General features: G+C 43.1%; 1 protein-coding gene across 3 annotated transcripts in view; it reads right to left on the bottom strand.

The window, feature by feature from the left end:
- The window catches only part of ZSWIM8 (zinc finger SWIM-type containing 8), a 54,515-nt gene extending 40,716 nt beyond the window's left edge, over positions 1-13,799 (bottom strand). For 2 of the 3 annotated variants that reach the window (XM_066620867.1, XM_066620868.1), the window contains exon 1: positions 12,524-13,363. In XM_066620867.1, coding sequence (XP_066476964.1) covers positions 12,524-12,701 — 178 coding nt within the window. In that variant the 5' untranslated portion in view covers positions 12,702-13,363. Of the gene's footprint in view, positions 1-12,523; positions 13,364-13,778 lie in introns of those variants that run through there. The other variant, XM_066620866.1, reaches the window with a different exon arrangement.
- Positions 13,800-20,688: the final 6,889 nt, after the last annotated feature.

Below are 20,688 nucleotides of genomic sequence, written 5' to 3'. Positions count from 1 at the left end.
TGGAGACCTTCAGGAGAGGCCTGGAGAAATTTCTTTTCAGACAAGCCTTCTGAATTCTCAGCCCTTTTAACATCTGACTTTTACAGGCTTAGGTTTTTTATGTTGGTTGCTGCTGCTCTTACATTGTATTGTATTAATGTATTATTGCTGTTTATGATGTTCTTAGTTATAGGTTTTAAAGTATGGTTTCTTTTTTTAATTGTGATTTTAAGCCATTCTTGTATTTTCACATTGGTTTTTTCTCAGCCACCTTGGGTTCCTTCAGGAAGAAGGAATTTATTCACTCATTTATTTATTTAGCTTTATTTAGCTTATTTATTTAATTTATTTATTTAGCTTAGCAACCACTATGCATGCACAATTTTTCTCTAGAATGAATACACCTCAAATTAGGTTCCAAACCACACCATTCCAGTCTGATGGGTTGATACCAAAACACACAAGAGAACCAACTATTATCTATCTGAAGGACCCTTCAACAAAATGTCCTTAAAGCAGCTTTCAATGCATTACAGAAACAATACATTAAACCAAAAACACAACTCACATTCAGAAGCCCTTTGACAGAAGACAATTATGGTCTTATAGACCTCAGATGGAAGACAACCTCTATCATCTTTGTTGCTCCATCGAGACTCACCTAGGGGTATTTGTGTATGAATTACAGACTCAAACGTCAGCTATGGTATTCTGTACATTCCAGGTTCACTTTTATTACTAACACACCTAGTATCGCCATAATACAGAGGGCCCTCCCTAACTGTGGGGGATCAGTTCCAAGAACCACCACCACCCCGTAGATACCAATTTCTGTGGATAATTAAGTTCATGGAAAGCCTCCTCCTGGATGCAACCAGTTTCCAGTCACATCCTGTGATAATATCCAGCATGGGATGAACTCGGCACCCACACAGAGTCAAATTCAAGCCCACTGTAGAGAAACTGACTGCACGCCTGCCAGCCAGAGCGCATTAAAGGCTCTCCTCTGCCTTTAAGTATTTAGCATGTGCCATTTCTCCTAGCACCACACCTGCCACACGTCACTCACTCACCCTAGAACTAGGATCCTTCTCTCAAGACTTAATGTCAAAAGAGCATTTTCTTTAAATACAAGCCACTCAAACTCCTCCAAAGATGAAGCACACAAAACACACACACACAGTGCTAGTCACCTTTCAAAAATGAAGCTGAAATAGACCATCACATGCCAGTGAAGGCTAAGAGCTCATGCTACAATCTTCATTTGACAATGAATTGGAATAAAGAAAAAAGATGTGAGGATTAAACTTGTATTTCTCAGGCCAGGAATACCTGATTTTTTTTTTTTTCACATAATAGCAAGATCAAGACAACACTGTCCTAACTCAACCACACAGACCCAATACTGCAACTGCGAACATTTACCAAGACCAATTCCCCCTCCCCTACTCCTACACATACAGAGCTGTTGGGTCAAGTTTCTTTTATTAGCATGCACAGTGCTGTTTCAGTAAGAACTATTTCTGCCTTTGAATGTGTGTTTTGGGTAGTAAGCTGTTGATATTTGTGTACCTCTTGCTGATACCTGGACATTAAAGCTAAGCAGGTCTTAGCCAAGCAAAGCATGAATTGGAGAGCACCTGGCCGAAGCCATATGAAGCTAGTTTATCCCACTGAGCTAGCTAGCCCAAACTGTCCACTTCAACCAACAGTGGCAGTTCAAGATCTCAATAAGCAGACACCTTTGCCAGCCCACTACTCAAGATCCATTCTAACTGACCTTCAAAATGGAAAGTATATGCTCTGTCACTAAGCTCTATTTCCTTCCTGAAAAAAAATAAAAATCTATGAAACTACCATTCAGTATCACTGACTTCAACTGACAGTGATTCTCCAGAGTCTTAGGCAGAGTTGTTTTTTTTTCAGCTCAAGTGCAACAGGAGTTGTTTTAACGGGAGATGCTGAAAATGAATCTAGGGCGCTCAGCATGCAAAGTATGTACTTAAATTATGAACCACGCCTAATCATATATTTCAATTAAGCACTTTCTGGCTACTGAAAAAAACATCTAAGATATACAGCAAATAAGACTAGCATGATGCACTTTAGTTTTGCTCAGTAAAAATAAGTCAAACATGTTAAATCAGATCCTAATCTATTTGCAAGAATGGAAAATTTTTCAAAAAAGTGTTCTGATCGTAAATTTCTAGCTGCAATCCTAAACACATTTACTTGGCTACATACCTTACTGAAAGTAGTGTTACTTTTAAGTTACTACAGGAGGGTTAGAGCACTAACGACAAATAGGATGTTTCAGTTGAGAAAGTTTTTAGCATACAAGACAAAGTTTACCTTTTTAATTTGCCCACACCCCCCAAAAAAAGTCTCCCCAACTTTTCACCAGTTGCAACAAGTTCCCTGGTATTTAATTCCACCTAACATGAGACAAGAGTGGTTTAGGTTTTTAGTTAACCTCAAGCTTGCCTTGTAATGTTATCTTGGCTGAACTTATTTTTAAGCCCATTTAAGTGCTTCCGAGAACAAACCTCCAGGCAGAAGAAATGAATCTACCTCAAATTACCAAGAAGCCCCAGTTTTAGCCAGCAGGAAGTATCACAGCTCTCTACAGTATTTTAGTAGTGCTTCATTAGTGAATACTTTTGATATTATCTATGAAGCCACATATGCATTAGGCTTATTTTACTACTGTTTCTAAGAATAAGGTTGTTATAGAACATCTCCCTCATGTTCATTGAATGAGAAAGGGAGTAAGAATTCATGCCTTTAGATTCTAATCATAAAATATTCAATCATTTCTCCATCAAATTTCTTCCCAATTCAGTAGTGGTACAGCAAAAAATCACTACAAAGTTGTTATGTATTGAGAAATTGACTCTATGCATTGAGACTTGATTTATTTACATTAAGACTTGATTTATTTTTACCACATTGCTTACTAGAAGAAAGTAATTTTTAGACTACTGTATTTCCAAACATTTCTTCAAATTGTGTATGGTTATAACAACTCTGGTAAACATTAGAAGTACAGACAGGCCCCCATACTCACAAATCTGGTATCTAAGAATTCAATTATTGTACACACGCACACACACACCTGTGAGAAAGCTGAAAAAAAACCCTGAGGGAAGTTTTTAGCTAAGTGAAGACTCATCAGGTTAGGCTGCATTTGTTTCAGGAATTTCTTATTTTATTAAAACAGTTTTGTCGCCAGTCACTTAACATTTCTGACCAACCCACACAGGTGCATGCCCGATTGACCATGATAGAACTCAGAGACGAGTAAACAAAGACAGAACTGTGCTTTGAACCAGGGATGGAGAGTAAACAGGTGCCCAGGACAAAATCAAACTTTATTCACACCCAATTTATTATATATACATTACTACAGAGAAATCTGGCTTCGTGCCAAATAAGGTAAGGTTTTACATTTGGACCAATCAGAACCCAAATCAATACACTGATTCTCTGAGTAAAGGCAGGGTAGATATACATATTCAACCAATAATTCATACATATCCAAGAAAATAGCGTCCTCTTACAGATCATAGCATCTTCTTTCCTTGAGAATTCACTTTTGCATTCCTGAGGAAGGGGCTATATTCTTGAGCCTACACCGGATTTCTTATCTCTTTTGCTCAGCATTTCCTTTAGAATGTGGGAAGACAAGGTTTACAGTTTCCCAGGGGGATGCTTTTAACTTCAGTTCCACCAAACCAACAGCCCATGAAAGTGCAATTGATAACACACAGTGCAACTCAATAACTAAATAAAATGGTTAAAAACATTGTAAAAATACAACTTTTTAAATGTTGTGTTAATGCATGTATGGTAGTAAAAGGGGTCTGACCCCTGAAAATCCGTCAGAAAGGAAAATACCGCTGCCCGAATGGCCCCTCCTGACCGAGGAGTTAAGTCAGATAGAGGTTAAAAGAGAAGATGTTTCAGACCTCATTGATAAATTAAAGATCAATAAGTCACCGGGCACTGATGGCATCCACCCAAGAGTTATTAAGGAATTGAAGAATGAAGTTGCAGACCTCTTGACTAAGGTATGCAACTTGTCCCTCAAAACGGCCATGGTGCCAGAAGATTGGAGGATAGCAAATGTCACGCCTATTTTTAAAAAGGGAAAGAGGGGGGACCCGGGAAACTATAGGCCGGCCAGCCTAACATCCATACCGGGTAAGATGGTGGAATGCCTCATCAAAGATAGGATCTCAAAACACATAGATGAACAGGCCTTGCTGAGGGAGAGTCAGCATGTCTTCTGTAAGGGTAAGTCTTGCCTCACAAACCTTATAGAATTCTTTGAAAAGGTCAACAGGCATGTGGATGAGGGAGAACCCGTGGACATTATATATCTGGACTTTCAGAAGGCGTTTGACACAGTCCCACACCAAAGACTACTGAAAAAACTCCACAGTCAGGGAATTAGAGGACAGGTCCTCTCGTGGATTGAGAACTGGTTGGAGGCCAGGAAGCAGAGAGTGGGTGTCAATGGGCAATTTTCACAATGGAGAGAGGTGAAAAGCGGTGTGCCCCAAGGATCTGTCCTGGGACCGGTGCTTTTCAACCTCTTCATAAATGACCTGGAGACAGGGTTGAGCAGTGAAGTGGCTAAGTTTGCAGACGACACCAAACTTTTCCAAGTGGTGAAGACCAGAAGTGATTGTGAGGAGCTCCAGAAGGATCTCTCCAGATTGGCAGAATTGGCAACAAAATGGCAGATGCGCTTCAATGTCAGTAAGTGTAAAGTCATGCACATTGGGGCAAAAAATCAAAACTTTAGATATAGGCTGATGGGTTCTGAGCTGTCTGTGACAGATCAGGAGAAAGATCTTAGGGTGGTGGTGGACAGGTCGATGAAAGTGTCGACCCAATGTGCGGCGGCAGTAAAGAAGGCCAATTCTATGCTTGGGATCATTAGGAAGGGTATTGAGAACAAAACGGCTAGTATTATAATGCCGTTGTACAAATCGATGGTAAGGCCACACCTGGAGTATTGTGTTCAGTTCTGGTCGCCGCATCTCAAAAAAGACATAGTGGAAATGGAAAAGGTGCAAAAGAGAGCGACTAAGATGATTACGGGGCTGGGGCACCTTCCTTATGAGGAAAGGCTACAGCGTTTGGGCCTCTTCAGCCTAGAAAAGGACGCCTGAGGGGGGACATGATTGAGACATACAAAATTATGCATGGGAAGGATAAAGTGGATAGAGAGATGCTCTTTACACTCTCACATAACACCAGAACCAGGGGACATCCACTAAAATTGAGTGTTGGGAGACTTAGGACAGACAAAAGAAAATATTTCTTTACTCAGCGTGTGGTTGGTCTGTGGAACTCCTTGCCAGGAGGAGGATATGCCTCACAGGATGCCTCACAGGATGCGCCTCCTTGCCACACAGGATGTGGTGATGGCGACTGGCCTGGATGCCTTTAAAAGGGGATTGGACAAGTTTCTGGAGGAAAAATCCATTACGGGGTACAAGCCATGATGTGTATGCGCAACCTCCTGATTTTAGAAATGGGCTGTGTCAGAATGCCAAATGCAAGGGAGGGCACCAGGATGCAGGTCTCTTGTTATCAGGTGTGCCCCCTGGGGCATTTGGTGGGCCGCTGTGAGATACAGGAAGCTGGACTAGATGGGCCTATGGCCTGATCCAGTGGGGCTGTTCTTATGTTCTTAGCTGTCCTTCCTTCAGAAAACCACCTTTAGACTTCAATACATATTTTCCTCAGTGTTTGGCCCGTGTGGTGGCAGGGTCTGCTATTTTGGATCGAAGTCACCATTTCTCTCGATTGCAGGCTTGGTCCCAGGTATAGGCAGGTAATTTTCATGTCGCTGTGCAGCATGTCAAGCCAGTGCTGCTTCAGCTGGCCCTTTGGTCATTTGCCACTGACCTCCAACTGAAGGCCCTTCTGTGCCAACATATCACTGTTGGCACACAGAACGTGGCCATACCGTTGAAGCGGGTTTCTCTCAACTTGTCAGCGATTGGTGCGACACCGTACCGCTGCAGGATGTCATCACTGCAGACGTGGTCAAAATGAGTGATACCACTGATCCAACGCAGCATCTTTGTCTCCAAGACACCAAGGCAACGTTCAACTTCCCTTGTTGCCAGCCAGCATTCAGTTCCATAGAGTGCGACTGGCCAGATGACCATTCAGTAGATCTTCGACTTGAGACAGTCGCTGATCTTCTTGTAACAAAGGACACTGGTCATCACGCGCCACTTTGTCCAGGCTGCATTTACTCGCGCAGTAGTCTCGTGACTCAGGTTGCCATGATCATTAAGTTGAGGTATCGGAATATCAGTATGTGGCAGGTCGATGCCATTTATGCAGATTGTCCCTAGCTCATTGGGATCCATCATCATGTACTCCATCTTCAAAGCATACATTCCTGGGAATACAGTGTGACTTACTTCTAAGTAAACATACAGTACATAAGATTGTGCTGCTAGAGGCATGAGAGTCACAAGTTGGCAGGAATATTCTCAATAGGAATCAAAACCTTGGTGCTATTTCATACATAGCACTCAGTGCACATATCACAACTTCTCTTAACTACCCTTTGAAACTGATTAATGCTAGTCCCACTTTACAGATGAGTAAGAAAAACAGCATTTGAACTCCAATAAAATGCTAGTGCAGTGGTTCTCAAACTGGTAGGTCATGATCCACCAGTTCATGTCAAGTTTCCCTAGTCCCTTTAAGGCACAGGGAAAATGAGAGGACAGTGAGGCAAACCCAGGATTGCGTCACTAAGGGGGGGCAAGGGGGTGCTTTTTGCTTTCTTTCACTAAGGAAGGTTTCTTTCACTCACTGCAGGTTGCTGCAGCCTCCAGGTGGTGCAGGGATCCCCACTCAGCCCTCCACCTTGGAACACTAAGACATAAGCGTGCACAAAGCACTTCTTTGCAAAGCAATGAGGAAGTGATTTGCATGCACTTATATCTCAAAGTTCCAAGTATCGGGGAGCCATGCGGAGGGCTGCGTGGAGTTCCCTGCACCTCCTGGAGGCTGCAGCAACCCTATATTAGTGGAAGTAAAAATGTAAAAAAAAAAGTGGCACCCCCTCATCCCCCTTAGCTAGGCAATCCTGGGGATCACCCCGCCGCCCTGGCTCCTCCGCCATAAAAACCTAGGGAGTAAATCTTCCTACGAGTTTGAGAACTACTGTGCTAGTGTACTTCACTAAATGGATTAGTTATCAAATATGAGAAACCATTATATGAGAAACAGTTACGCATGTAAGAGGGGTTGAATAAGATGACTGCAAATTGTTATCTCCCAACCACCACCCCCATGATATGTCCATAAAATTTGTCTTAAAGTTTCAAATTATAATTTTAAGGTTTTCAAGGAGATTATAAACATTTTATGGAGTATAGTACAGGTACTTCAGTTTTCAGACAGACTAAGTAACGAGAAACTAACACAAAATTATACCCGATAAGTGTACCACATCATACTGCATATTTAATTTAGAAAAACCTTCACACAGAGCCTCTCACTTTAGCCAAAAACATCAAGCAATTAAACCCAGAATGGCTCATGAAATTGAACTTCCTTCTCTCCTTAGACTTTGAACTCAATCTTCACTTCTGCTAATCTTTCTTTGCAAAGGTAATTTTATCCTAGTTCACTGACATCTGTACGCCATATGAATGCAATGAAAACAAAAACTCTGAATTCATAACATCTGGGATTTTGGTTGTTTTTTTTTAAAGAGGGCAAAGGAGTGTAACAAGTTCAACTAACAATATGTTTTTGATATATACAGATAAGCCACTGCATACTCGATTTTGGTACTGAATTGAAATCTATATGCACTTTGGGTTGGAAGAGGGTAACATGATTCTCAAGTTAGTTGTTCCATCTGCAAAAACAATATGAGCAAATATTGCAATAGAAAAGCTATACACATTTTTCTGAAAAGTTTATCGTAACATTTATACAATGTGTTCTGAGTCTTGAGAATAAGGAAGCAACTAATACAGAACAGCTTCAAGGCATACCATTATCTCATTATTTCTACTTGACTTTGAAATTGATACATATCGCTAAACAATATTACAAACAACCCTAAACAGGCAACTAACTTCCATTCAAGCTTTCCAATTCATTTCCTTTTCATCTTATTCCTTATTCTTGTCTGCAACCATTATAAAATGCAGCACTCAGAAACAAAGAAAGTTAAATATAGTTCTGAACAAGAGCCAGCATTCATTAGGAAGATTTAAGCCGCTCTAGAAAGGCCACCATTGGGAGCTGATTCCTTTGCGCTGGGGGAGCAAAGACACACACACAACCACATAAAGTCCTCCCTTTCTAAGACTGCAGAGTCTGAAGTGAATTCTATGACTCTGGGTTCTAGGGACTTGAGTGTGTTTCCTTTCTCAGGCAGAACTAAAATGTTAATGATCTTATCACTGTCTTTTGGAATCATTTATGTGGCTCAAAAGCAGAGTCTCCCAATATAGGTACACTTAGCACAGAGCTGCAGTCTGTCAGGAGTTCCTTAAGTATGTAGCTGAATCAAGAATGTGGTTCTCCCCTACCTATTAGATTTTTCGTGTTAAAAATATATCTATGAGAAAGTCAGTATGATGAAATCTTGAACCATGGAGACAATGGCCTGTTCAGGCCTCCACACTGCCAACTGGATAATGTCTATCCTCAACTTCTTAAACTTGCTATGTAACCTGCTTTGTGAACTTTTTTCCCCTGAAAAACTAAAAAAATGGAAGAGAAAGAAACATGAACAATTGGCTTTTCCCCCCTAAATCCTCTTATGTACAGATTCCTTCCCAGACAGTGGGGTAAGATTAATTTTTCCTTGAACTTTTAAATTTTTTCTTCCAACCTCCAGTGTGAAGATATTTTCTTAAAGTGACAGACACTGTGGTTTTATGCAACATATTTCCTAAAAAGTCAACCTCTGAATCCAGTTTCTACAAACTAGAGTAGCAACTGGATCTGTTCCATTTTAGTTTATGGCTCAAGATGTTACCCAACCGCAATCTTTCCATGGCCATAAGTTAGTCAGTTCTCTTAAGCAATAGTAAACGTTTATAGAGTAATGTAACAATTGCAGCATATATTACAAAGCATGCTGCAACGTTTTGCTGGAGACACCAAATTGTTTTATTTGTAACAAGGCTATGATTTCAACAACTGAATACTGAAATGCCTCATAATGATTTCCAATTCAAAGAAAGTGCACTGCCGCAGATACCCGCCTATAAGTTGATCCCACAGATAAGTCGAGGGCAGGTTTTGAGCCAACAATCATGGAATTTTCTATGATCCTCTGATAAGTTGAAGGTTAAACTTAGGGGGGTGTCTGACTATAGTTTTGTCTGATTTTACTCGAGGCCAAATCCTGAAAAATAACCCACCACTAATTGTTACCTAAGAACCGTAGTCTCTAATTTATTAAAAACATAGTAAAAGATCATAAGATACATTTTTATTCTTTTAAATTCTGGTCTTCAGCCACCTTTTTGTAAACACTATCAGAGTAAGTGCACTGTAAACAACATACCAGTAAAACAGTGGTTCCCATCCTAGTATTCATGTACTCCCAGGGACGCTCAACAGGACCTTTAGGGGTACTTGAAAAAGAATGGAATAATGGCTGAAAAAGGCAGGTCATGCTCCAGAATGCCTTGCAAGACAGGAATGCCTTGCAAGGACCAGCAAGGCAGAAAGGACTGTGAAAGCCCCAACAATAGCTAGTTTTTGGTCATCAATTCATGCATGAACCAGTGATGGAAAACCGGCACAGTAAAAAAGCTGAAACATAATATGGAAAGTGATCAATCTCCCAAAATTTCTCAGCACATTTCTGGTGCAAAACAGTGCAAAGGCAGAGTTTGCAGACGACACCAAACTAAGACCAGACGTGATTGTGAGGAGCTCCAGAAGGATCTCTCCAAACTGGCAGAATGGGCAGCAAAATGGCAGATGCGTTTCAATGTCAGCAAGTGTAAAGTCATGCACATTGGGGCAAAAAATCAAAACTTCACATATAGGCTGACGGATTCGGAGCTGTCTGTGACAGATCAGGAGAGAGATCTTGTGGTGGTGGTGGACAGGTCAATGAAAGCGTCGACCCAATGTGCGGCAGCAGTGAAGAAGGCCAGATGCCATCACCGCGTCCTTTGGCAAGGAGTTCCACAGACCGACCACATGCTGAGTAAAGAAATATTTTCTTTTGTCTGTCCTAACTCTCCCAACACTCTCACATAATACCAGAACCAGGGGACATCCACTCAAATTGAGTGTTGGGAGAGTTAGGACAGACAAAAGAAAATATTTCTTTACTCAGCGTGTGGTCGGTGATGGCATCTGGCCTGGACACCTTTAAAGGGGGATTGGACAAGTTTCTGGAGGAAAAATCCATTACAGGTTACAAGCCATGATGTGTATGTGCGACCTCCTGATTCTAGAAATGGGCTATGTCAGATGCAAGGGAGGGCACCAGGATGCAGGTCTCTTGTTATCTGGTGTGCTCCCTGGGGCATTTGGTGGGCCGCTGTGAGATACAGGAAGCTGGACTAGATAGGTTTATGGCCTGATCCAGTGGGGCTGTTCTTATGTACAACATACAACCCATAACACATAACTGGGAGTTTGCAATTCAATTCACAGCAGAGAGATGCAGCTGCATATACAGTATTTGCAACACTTTTTACTGAGAGGTAGACCCACTGCTTTCCATGGGTATTATTCTTAAGTAAGGGTGCATTGAATTGTAGCCTGCTTAAGATGGAAAGGAGAATTCCCATCCTGGTGTTTAAAAAAAAGACCTGCTTTGCAAGCATTTGCAAAGCAGAACCAGGCTGCAGCAGAAGGAAGGAGAATAAAAGGTTAACAAATTGCTTCTAAGGAGCTGTGCCTGCCTGCTGCTTGAGAAACTTGGCACCTGTCTGCCACTTGAGAAATGAAACTTTTCAGAGTTGAAAGGCTTTGCCCTCTGATTGACCCAGAGATAAAGGGAAGTGAGAATTTGAGCTTGATTACTTGGCAAAAATTTCACCTACTATAGACCAGTATCTATGGTAATTTTTGCCTTATGATATGGCAATGTTAACTACATCACATTCCCAACCTTCTACATCTTCTATTGAACTATATTGGCTGCTAACAAGATTAACAATACATTAACACTGCTAACAATATGTTTACACAATTTAATATATTGTTTTTTAAAACATCAGTGCTATTAAGGAAGCACACTACTATAAAGCTCAAAATGATGTAGATCTTTACCATGCTCAGAGAGGCACCTCACTCTGCAGAACAACAGGGAACAGACTGGATTCAAACACTTTCCCTCCCCCCCACCAGTACTGCTTCAAGCAAAAACATGATGTGCACATATAATGTACAAGTGTTTAACATATTTCTGATTCCGATGCACACACCAGGAAGTTGGGGTTGGGTGTGTCTTTCACTTACACACAGTGAAACATATTTGACACAGCACAACATCCCACAGACATCAGACACAGAATTCTGAAAAAACACAGTAACTAATTCCAAGAGACAACACAACAAACTTGGGAGACAGAAAACAAAACTATTTGCAAACATTTTTCAATTGATTCAGACAACTATTTCATCAACATTTTTCAACTTGATTCAGACAACTATTTCATCAAAAGCTGATATTATAGTAAGATAAGGTAGAATAAGAGATCTTACAAGAATATACTTATAATAAGAGTATACATTAATATTGTCACTGAGATACACTCTTCTGTTCAGACAAGTTTTGCTTCCACTTAGCACAGCTATATTACATGATGTACAAGGCAATAAATTGCCAAAGTTCAAATTTAACAATAGCATGAATGGTAAACATAGATACCATTAACTCGTATTCCTTAACTTTTTGATGGTTTCTAAATACCATCACTGTGCAACCCAATGTGCAATACTTTCAAGTTACAGGACCTACCACTCTAAAAGGTTGGGAACCACCAACTTAACCTATGACCTTAATAGAATATCTCACAAGAGCAAAGTTTAGTGCAGAAATTAAGCATACAACTAGGTCAGTTCCTTTTGCACTCTAACATGACTATGCATTCCCACTCAGTAATTACCACTACAAATTTGAATCAGGCAATAATATACTAATTAAACAGTGAACAAGAGAATTGGACTGTATTAGAGAAGAGACAGATTCGGGGGAGGAAAACACAATGTTAGCATAGCATTAATTAAATGGAACTGTGCTGTTGCAAATCTACACCTACCTACTTGGGAAAGCAAATTTATGTAATTCAAGTCAATGCAGTGCAGCCAAAGTTCATGGTGAACAGCCTTCACTGAACTGCATACCTTACTGATTGAAAGTCTGATTCCACTTGCTCCTCTTTAATTCTGTTAGAAAGCTAATCCCGACAACACATCAACTAATTGTAGTTTGCAGTTCCTCCATAAACCCAACCCAGCAACCTACCCCACCTCACTGCCCAGTCATTTAAGAAGTAGGAACTCTCACCTTTCATTTTGACAGTGGGGGAGTTGGGTCCAGCTGATTGCTTTCGCCATCCTCTCCAGTTCTGGCATAGACTCTCTGCCTCAGAAATGAAGGAACAAAGGGAGTCTTCCTCAAAGCGATCAGAATCTTCAAATGAAAACCTTTCCCCGTCCTCCCACTCTGCAAACATGAGTTCCATCACATCCAAGAAACCAGGAGAAGGAAAAAGACAGGCCTTCTCTCTGAGAGAGAGATAGTAGCACAACTCCAGGACAACCTCTCTTGGTGTGTTGAGGCCAGCTGTTAATTTATCGCCAACACAGGAAGGGAGAGGGGCTGGAACAAGAAGAAATTGCAGGAATTTGACACGCAGAGTACACAAAACCTTCAAAAGTCCAGAGCAAATGAGTCTTTAAACGTCACTTCCATAAAAAAGAGGCAAAAGAAAATACACCCACAAAACACTTCTTGACTTGGCCACCGTGAGGACACCTATGTTTAGCAAGCATGTAGAGGCAACTGACACGCTCAAGAAAGCCAGAGGGAATGGCACAACAGCAGAGAAATCGCTTTGCCCCTTCTCAGCTACACTGTTCGGGGAGGAAGCCCAGAGGCCAGGTGCCTGTACGTGCCACCATCCTTTCTGCCCAGCCAAAACCACTGTGGATCCAGAAGTTGAACACAAGACTCTGGGGAGGAAGCTCCGCACTCCTCCACTCTTCGAATTCAAAACACTTGGCCTGAAAAATAAAGACACCTTCAGTAGTCTAAGGAAGGAAGTCCTGAAGGGGAACCTTGTACCGGAGGGAGAGGAAGGAAAGGAGGCAAGAAGTGCTGCTGCTGGGCCACGAGGAGGAGGAGGAGTAGGGGGAGAAGGCAGGCAGGCACTGGGCACAGTGGGGAGATGCCCCCCAGGGGAAGGCAAGGAGGGAGCTAGACCAGCATGGAGGGCTGCAAGGGGGGAGGCAGGGCCCAGCAGGGCAGAACTAGAGGCTGCCTGAGGGAGGAGGAGGGAAGGGACGGCAGCAGCTGCAGGTGGCGCCGGACGCAAAGGACGACTGCGGTGGCCGCTGAGGGTTCGCCAGGGCGACGCGCGGGGGGGCACCCCGAGAGGGTCTGCCGGTGGTCGGTCCGGCCTGGGCCTGGCAGCCGGAATCCCTCACGGGGGCACCATGGCGGCGGACCCCCCCCCCCAAGGAGCGAGGAGAGCAGGAGACGAGCTGCGCTTCGGCCCCCTCCCGGACGCGGCCTGGGCTGGCCTGACACGCCGAGGTACCTTCCCGCGACCGTATCTGGGCGAGCGCTAAAATGGCCCCCCGCGCGCGCACCGCCCTCCCCCCACCGCCTCCACGGCAGACCAGCCCCTGGGCCCCGCCCCCTTTCCAGCTGAAGCCCGCTTCCGGTCGCGCAGCTTCCGGCTTCCGCCACCATCCCCATAGAGGTGGAAGCGGGCTAGAGTGACGAGCTGTGGCAGCCCCTTTGAAGTTCTCAGAGACGGTGAGATGCCGGGTGTTGGTCCCGCTGAGGGGAACGTAGCCTCACTAGAGCCCAAGCCCATGCACGTCTACTCAGAAGGAAGTCCCATTCTAGTCAATGGGGCTTACTCCCAGGAAAGTATGGGTAGGGTTGAAGAGCCCAGTCCTGTGCACGTCTACTCAGAAGTAAGTCCCATAATAGTCAATGGGGCTTATTCCCAGGATTAACAGCATTGCAGCCCCAGTCCTTCCTCCACCTCCTTCCAAGCCTCATCTCCTGACTGAGAGCCCCATCCTATGCATGTCTACTCAGAAGTAAGTCCCCTTATAGTCTATGGGGCTTACTCCCAGGTAAGGGATTGCAACCCTACAGCCCAAGTCTGTGTATGTCTACTCAGAAGTAAGTCCCATTGTGTTCAGTGAGACTTACGCCCACAAAAGTATGGATAGGATTGCAGCCCCAGTCCTGTATTTCCAAGGGAGCTGTGGCTAAGAAGACATAGGTTGCTATGGAATATGGTGGTTGAGAGGGTTTTATTTATGCTAGAAATCAAGTTGGAAGTGAATGAAACTGCCCAAAACACAGCACTGTTTTCTGTACTGTACTGCAGTGGTTCTTAAATTTTTTAGTACCGGGACCCACTTTTTAGAATGACAATCTGTTGGGACCCACCAGAAGTGATATCATTAATCTGGAAGTGATGTCATGGTCAGAATTGACATCATCAAGCAGGAACATTTTTTGACAATCCGAGGCTGCAATCCTATCCAAACTTACTCAGGAATAAGGGCCCAATCCTATCCAATTTTCCAGTGCCACCATGCCAGTGGGGCATGCACTGCATCCTATGGTGGGGAGGTAGTCACAAACGCCTTCTTAAAGTATGGGAACATTTGTTCCCTTACCTTGGGGTTGCATAGCGGTTGCGCTGGTGCTGGAAAATTGGACAGGATTTGGCCCTCAGGCTATGATCCTGTTCACATTTTCCTGGGAGTAAGTCCCATTGACTATAATGGAACTTACTTCTGAGTTGGTTGTTGGCAACCTTCAGTCTCGGAAGGCTATGGTATCACGCTCTGAATGGTGGTTTTGGCACAGCGTCTAGTGTGGCTGAAAAGGCCGATTCGGGAGTGACAATCCCTTCCACACTGGGAGCAAGTGTAGTGTCTTCCTGGTCTGTCTCCCTGGCTATGGGCCTTCCTTCTTTGCCTCTTTGCCTCAGACTGTTGGCCAAGTGTCTCTTCAAACTGGGAAAGGCCATGCTGCACAGCCTGCCTCCAAGCGGGCCGCTCAGAGGCCAGGGTTTCCCACCTGTTGAGGTCCACTCCTAAGGCCTTCAGATCCCTCTTGCAATGTCCTTGTATCGCAGCTGTGGTCTACCTGTAGGGCGCTTTCCTTGCACAAGTTCTCCATAGAGGAGATCCTTTGGGATCCGGCCATCATCCATTCTCACAACATGACCAAGCCAATGCAGGCGTCTCTGTTTCAGCAGTGCATACATGCTAGGGATTCCAGCACGTTCCAGGACTGTGTTGTTTGGAACTTTGTCCTGCCAGGTGATGCCGAGGATGGTCGGAGGCAGCGCATGTGGAATGCATTCAGTTTCCTCTCCTGTTGTGTTCCTCTCCTGCTGTTCCTCTACTCTACTTCTGAGTAGACCCCTGCTAATTGGGTAAGAGGCACTCTTTCAAGTGGGTGCTCCTTTTTTTAGCAGGGGGAGAGTAACTGGCCCACCTCACCCCAGCAGTGTCTGTTCTAGTGGCTGTCTGCTGGTATTCATTTGCATCTTTTTAGATTGTGAGCCCTTTTGGAACAGGGGGCCATTTAGTTATTTGATTTTTCTCTGTAAACCGCTTTGTGAACTTCTAGTTGAAAAGCAGTATATAAATACTGTTAATAATAATAATAATAATAATAATAATAATAGACATGCATAGGATTGGACTCTAAACCCCATTGACTATCATTGTTAAAAGCATATACACAGTAGCCTGTTAAAAGTACAGATATGTAACATTTCCCCAAATGCAGTCACATACCATGGTAGCATCAAGTCTAATATATTAAAAATAAAATATTGAAATGAAGAGGGACCCACCTGAAATGGGTTTGCAACCCACCTCATGGATCCCAACCCACAGTTTGAGAAACACTGCTGTACTGTTGCTTGAGGAGTCTGAAGATATATAGCAGGAGTAGCCAAACTTGCTTAACATAAGAGCCACATACAATATACTTAAGATGCTTGAGAGCTGCAAGAGAGAGCCAAACACTTAAATTCTTAAATGTTGACTCAACAGAAACATTAAATCACCAGAAACATTAAATGTATGTATGTTTTAACCCAGTTGACTCTCAGTTTATACCCAATAAGCATTTATTTATTATTTTTATTTTTCATATCCTTCTTCCAAGGAGCTCAGGGTGGTATACATGGTTCCTTCTGTCCTTTTGTCCTCACAACACCCCTGTGAGGTAAGTGAGGCTGAGAGATAGTGACTGGCCCGAAATTGCGCAGGAAGCTTCATGGCTGAGAGGAATTTTGAACCTGGATCTTCTACTTGATCCACTGTTTTCAATGGGCAGCTCTCAGCTCAGGATGGTGGTAGTGGAAAAAGGTCTAAAACAGTGGTACCCAACTGTGGGGCAGGACCCACCAATGGGTTACATCCCAATTTTTGGTGGGTTGCAAAACTGATAAGCTGATAGGAAAACGTACAAGGAAAATGTATTGAACCCTATGGAAACCAAAAGGAGCAGCATGTGCATGTTTACTCGCAAGTAGATGAACATGCCTTGGTCCACCTTGAAAGGCAAGTCAAGGAGAATGCAACGCCACCAGAATTGTCCCAATCCAATGAACCAGTCTCCCAAAAACTCTCAAGAAGGAAGTTCCCCTTCCAAGCTGGCAAGGAAATGTATTGAGCCTTATGGAAAGCTTAACAGCCAAATCCTATCAAACTTTCCAGCACCAGTGCAACTGCAATGCAGCCCCAGAGTAAGCGAACAAATGTTCCCATACCATAAGGAGGCCTCTGTGACTGCATCCTCAATGCAGGAAGCAGTGCATACCCCATAGGCACAGCAACACCGGCACAGGAAAATTGGATAGGATTGGGCCCTAACTGAGCTATACATGCAAGTTTACACATGAGTAGGTGACTGTGTCTTGGCTCTTATCAAAGGCCATGGCAACACAAAACCCAAGAATGGTGAACCCAAACTGATGAACATGGCACTTAATCAATGCTCCATCACAAATACTTCCCCATCGCGGAAAAAAGGATAAAAACAGAGGCGTGAGTGGCTGGCAAAGTGAAACTTTTTTAGTCTTGTAATGATAGGTGGGCCCTGATAGAGTGTCATTTTAAAAAGTGTGTACTGGTGCTAAAAAGTTTGGGAACCACTGGTCTAAATTCTAAAAGAATTAGAAAGTGGGAAGGCTTTGTGAATCTACTAAATAAATCTATGGTTGGGAACAGATGTGGCTTGGAATGTTGACAGTGTCAACTGGAGGGGGGAAAAACAGTTAACAGAACAATGGAGGGCAGAGAAGGAAAAGAATTAGCCTGCTCAAGCCCCTAGCACAGGGCTTTTCAAACTGGGGTGTTGCGACACCGCAGCCTGTGGGCCCTGGCCTCTGCCCCCTTAAGGGGCGGGGGCAGCCTGGAGGCAGGGAGGAGGCAGAGGCAAGATCCTCCACTTCAGTGGAGGTGGGGCGCAATTGCTCCGCTTTTACTTTCACTGCTGCGGGGCTCCCTGCACCCCGGGGAGGCTGCAGGAGGCTTGGGTAAGTGCACCCAAGCCCCTGCAGTCGCCTGAGCGGCACAATCCTGGGGATCCCACCGCTGCCTTCCACCCACCCCCGCTGCCTCCCCACCACCACTGCAAGCACTTACAGTGGCTCAAACTCTCCATGAGAGTTTGAAAACCACTGCCCTAACATCTTATAGAACTTACCTGGAGAGGATATCACAATTAGGAGGATATGCATTAAAAAATAAATAAAATATAATAAACTCCCCACATTCTACAGGAAGATTTTAAAAGGAAGGGAAGCACACTCTTTCCCACCTTCCAGAAACCTCATGTCCCTTACTGTAAAGCAATGAAACACGCTTTTGGGGGCTACAGCCCTCACTTGAGTAGGCAATGTGTCCGTTTCCCCTTCCTCCCCAACTAGGGCTGCAATCCTATCCATACTTTCCTGGGAGTAACTCTCATTGAACACAATGGAACTTACTTCTGAGCAGACGTGCATAGGATTCAGTTGTAAAACATCACCACCTCCTGAGACCTGAAAAGTGTTACAAATCTCCTGTTCTAGAGACTGACCGGAGCTCTGAACTATAGCTCTCCTGTTAGTGACTTGGGGACACACTGCAACATTTTGTTGCAGTTCCTGTGTGGTGTTGTTATTTATTAATATTGTGCCGATGATGTACATGGAACTTTGTAAAGAATAAGAGGATAGATTCTTGCCCTAAAAAGGTTTTACCATCTATAAATCAACTCAAAGGAAATGTGTGGTCTTTGCCTTTGGATTGTTAAATAGTCCCTTAAAATGCTGCAGTGGAAGTTAATCGTCCTGTGCACATATATGTATATATATGTGGTGAGTTTTTATCTGTTAATGTGGTTTGGAGTTGCCGCTCCAAATCCTTAACATAAAATATAACTGGCTTTCAGCAAAGATCAATTTTGCTAAGATCACCACCACTACCATCCCCTGCCCACATCTACTGCTCAATTACATGCATTCCTTGGGTTCTTTAAAATGTTTGTGAAATGTTTCAGAATGAATGTACACATTTTTCCACAAGAAAAAAGACCTGAGTTAGAAAAGGCATGGACTGATGTCTTTCCTGATTTTGTTGGAGAGGAGAGAATATATTGCTATCCAGTCATGGCTACAGTAAAATCCTGGTTTTTACACTGTTTTCTGTGGCCAATTATCCCTTTCAACCCAGGGTGAAAACCATGCACAGACCATGGAATCCAAAATTATCCCCACAATTGGGCATTGTGTGTGAGTCTACTTTTTATTTTAACTGTGGCCTCACAAACTGCAGGCAAAAACAGTCTATATGCCAGGCTGGCAACTACCCTGCCTGTGGGACTGAACAGTGAATTAGGCAGATGAGCAAGGTTTGATATCAGACCCATATGAGTGTTCCCAGTCCTTTTACTCCTTAGATGTGTAGGGTAAGCTTGCACTGTAACAACCTTCCTCCTGCTTGGATAAGGTTGTGGTAGAGCCTCTATGAGTTTGTGTATTTGCTTTTGCTTTGTTATTATTATTTTATTACAGTAGAACCCCTTTGATGTGCATTTTATAAAGGAGTAAACAAGACAACATAGAACATTACATTATGAAATTAACTGGTTTTCATCAAATGCTAACTGGGCAAAGAGGCACATTTTAAACAAGTGTCATTTAGCAGAGGGAGAGCAACTCTCCTTTACCCCAGCATGGTGTTTTTTTCCAGTGGCTGTTGCTGGTGTCTCTTCTGTATTTTTTTTAAACTGTAAGCCCTTTGGGGACAGGGAACTATTTATTGATTTATTTTTACATAAACCACTCCGTGAACTACTCTGTGAAAAGTGGTATATAAATATTCTTAACATAACATGAAGCATACGCAGAAGGGCTTATTGTAGTCTAGCAGTTTCCAACATAAGGTTATTTGGAAATTAAAGATGAGCAAGATGTGGGGGGGGGGGATTTTTGCAGCAGGTAGAAATGAAGAAAAGAACTCAGCTGTTCTTCAGGTAAGTTAGACTAACCTAAATAACATAAACACAGTAACCTTTGTAACAAATATCAAATTACCAAACAAATTGGTCTTAAGTCTATTTTTTAGTTTTAAAAACAATGTTCTGAAATTTGAAATACATTTGGCCTGGATTTACTTTCACTGTACACCAGAAGTTTCTAGGAATTTCTAGACTTGACAAGTGGCAAAAAGACCAGTGTAGAGTTGGAGACAATACATCAGAGGCTTGCCAGATGTTGGCAGGGCCAGCCCATATAGAAAGCCAAGTTAGAGCCCAATCCTATGCATTTCTACTCAGAAGTAAGCCCCATTATAGTCAATGGGGCTTACTGTACAATAAGTGTGGATAGGATTGCAAACTTAGGTGGTTGCTCCAGCAGTAGATTGACATCCACCCGCTCAATTCCGTTGCTCCTCCTCTTCCTGGCCTGGAAAAGGGTCCAGGAAACAGGAGAAGCAGACTCTAGCACATCACTAAATAAGGGGGACGATGACACAGAATTTGGCACAGCACCTCAGGCTTTGGGAAATCCTGAGCCAGCACCGGTTTGGGAATGTCAGTTATTGCAAGCACTACCTTCATATCACAGCAGCATAACCTGCTGAAATGAAGTTTTTTAAAGACACTTTCATTTTTCTTCTTCAGAACTGCTATTGGTACAAACTATATATTGCATGCTTTCCTTTGAGCAATCAGCCATTTGTCTGTTGCATTCAGATAAGCTCCTTCATTCTAGTACTTACAGAGACTCACTAAGCAGATTTCTAGTCCTCCATTATTTAGGAATTCTCTCCCTCCTGTATAGAAAAGCACATTCTAGGCCAAGAGGAAGAGATGATAGTAATTAGCACTGGCAGTTGTAATTACACCTCATGCTAATAATGCAGAACAGACAATTTGGTAATTACTGTGCCTTGCCTTTTTTGGTGCTA

The sequence above is a fragment of the Tiliqua scincoides genome, chromosome 3 (assembly GCF_035046505.1).
Source record: "Tiliqua scincoides isolate rTilSci1 chromosome 3, rTilSci1.hap2, whole genome shotgun sequence".
Taxonomy (NCBI): domain Eukaryota; kingdom Metazoa; phylum Chordata; class Lepidosauria; order Squamata; family Scincidae; genus Tiliqua; species Tiliqua scincoides.
The sequence above is the reverse complement of the archived record's forward strand: the minus strand, read 5'-3'. Positions and strand labels throughout refer to the sequence as shown.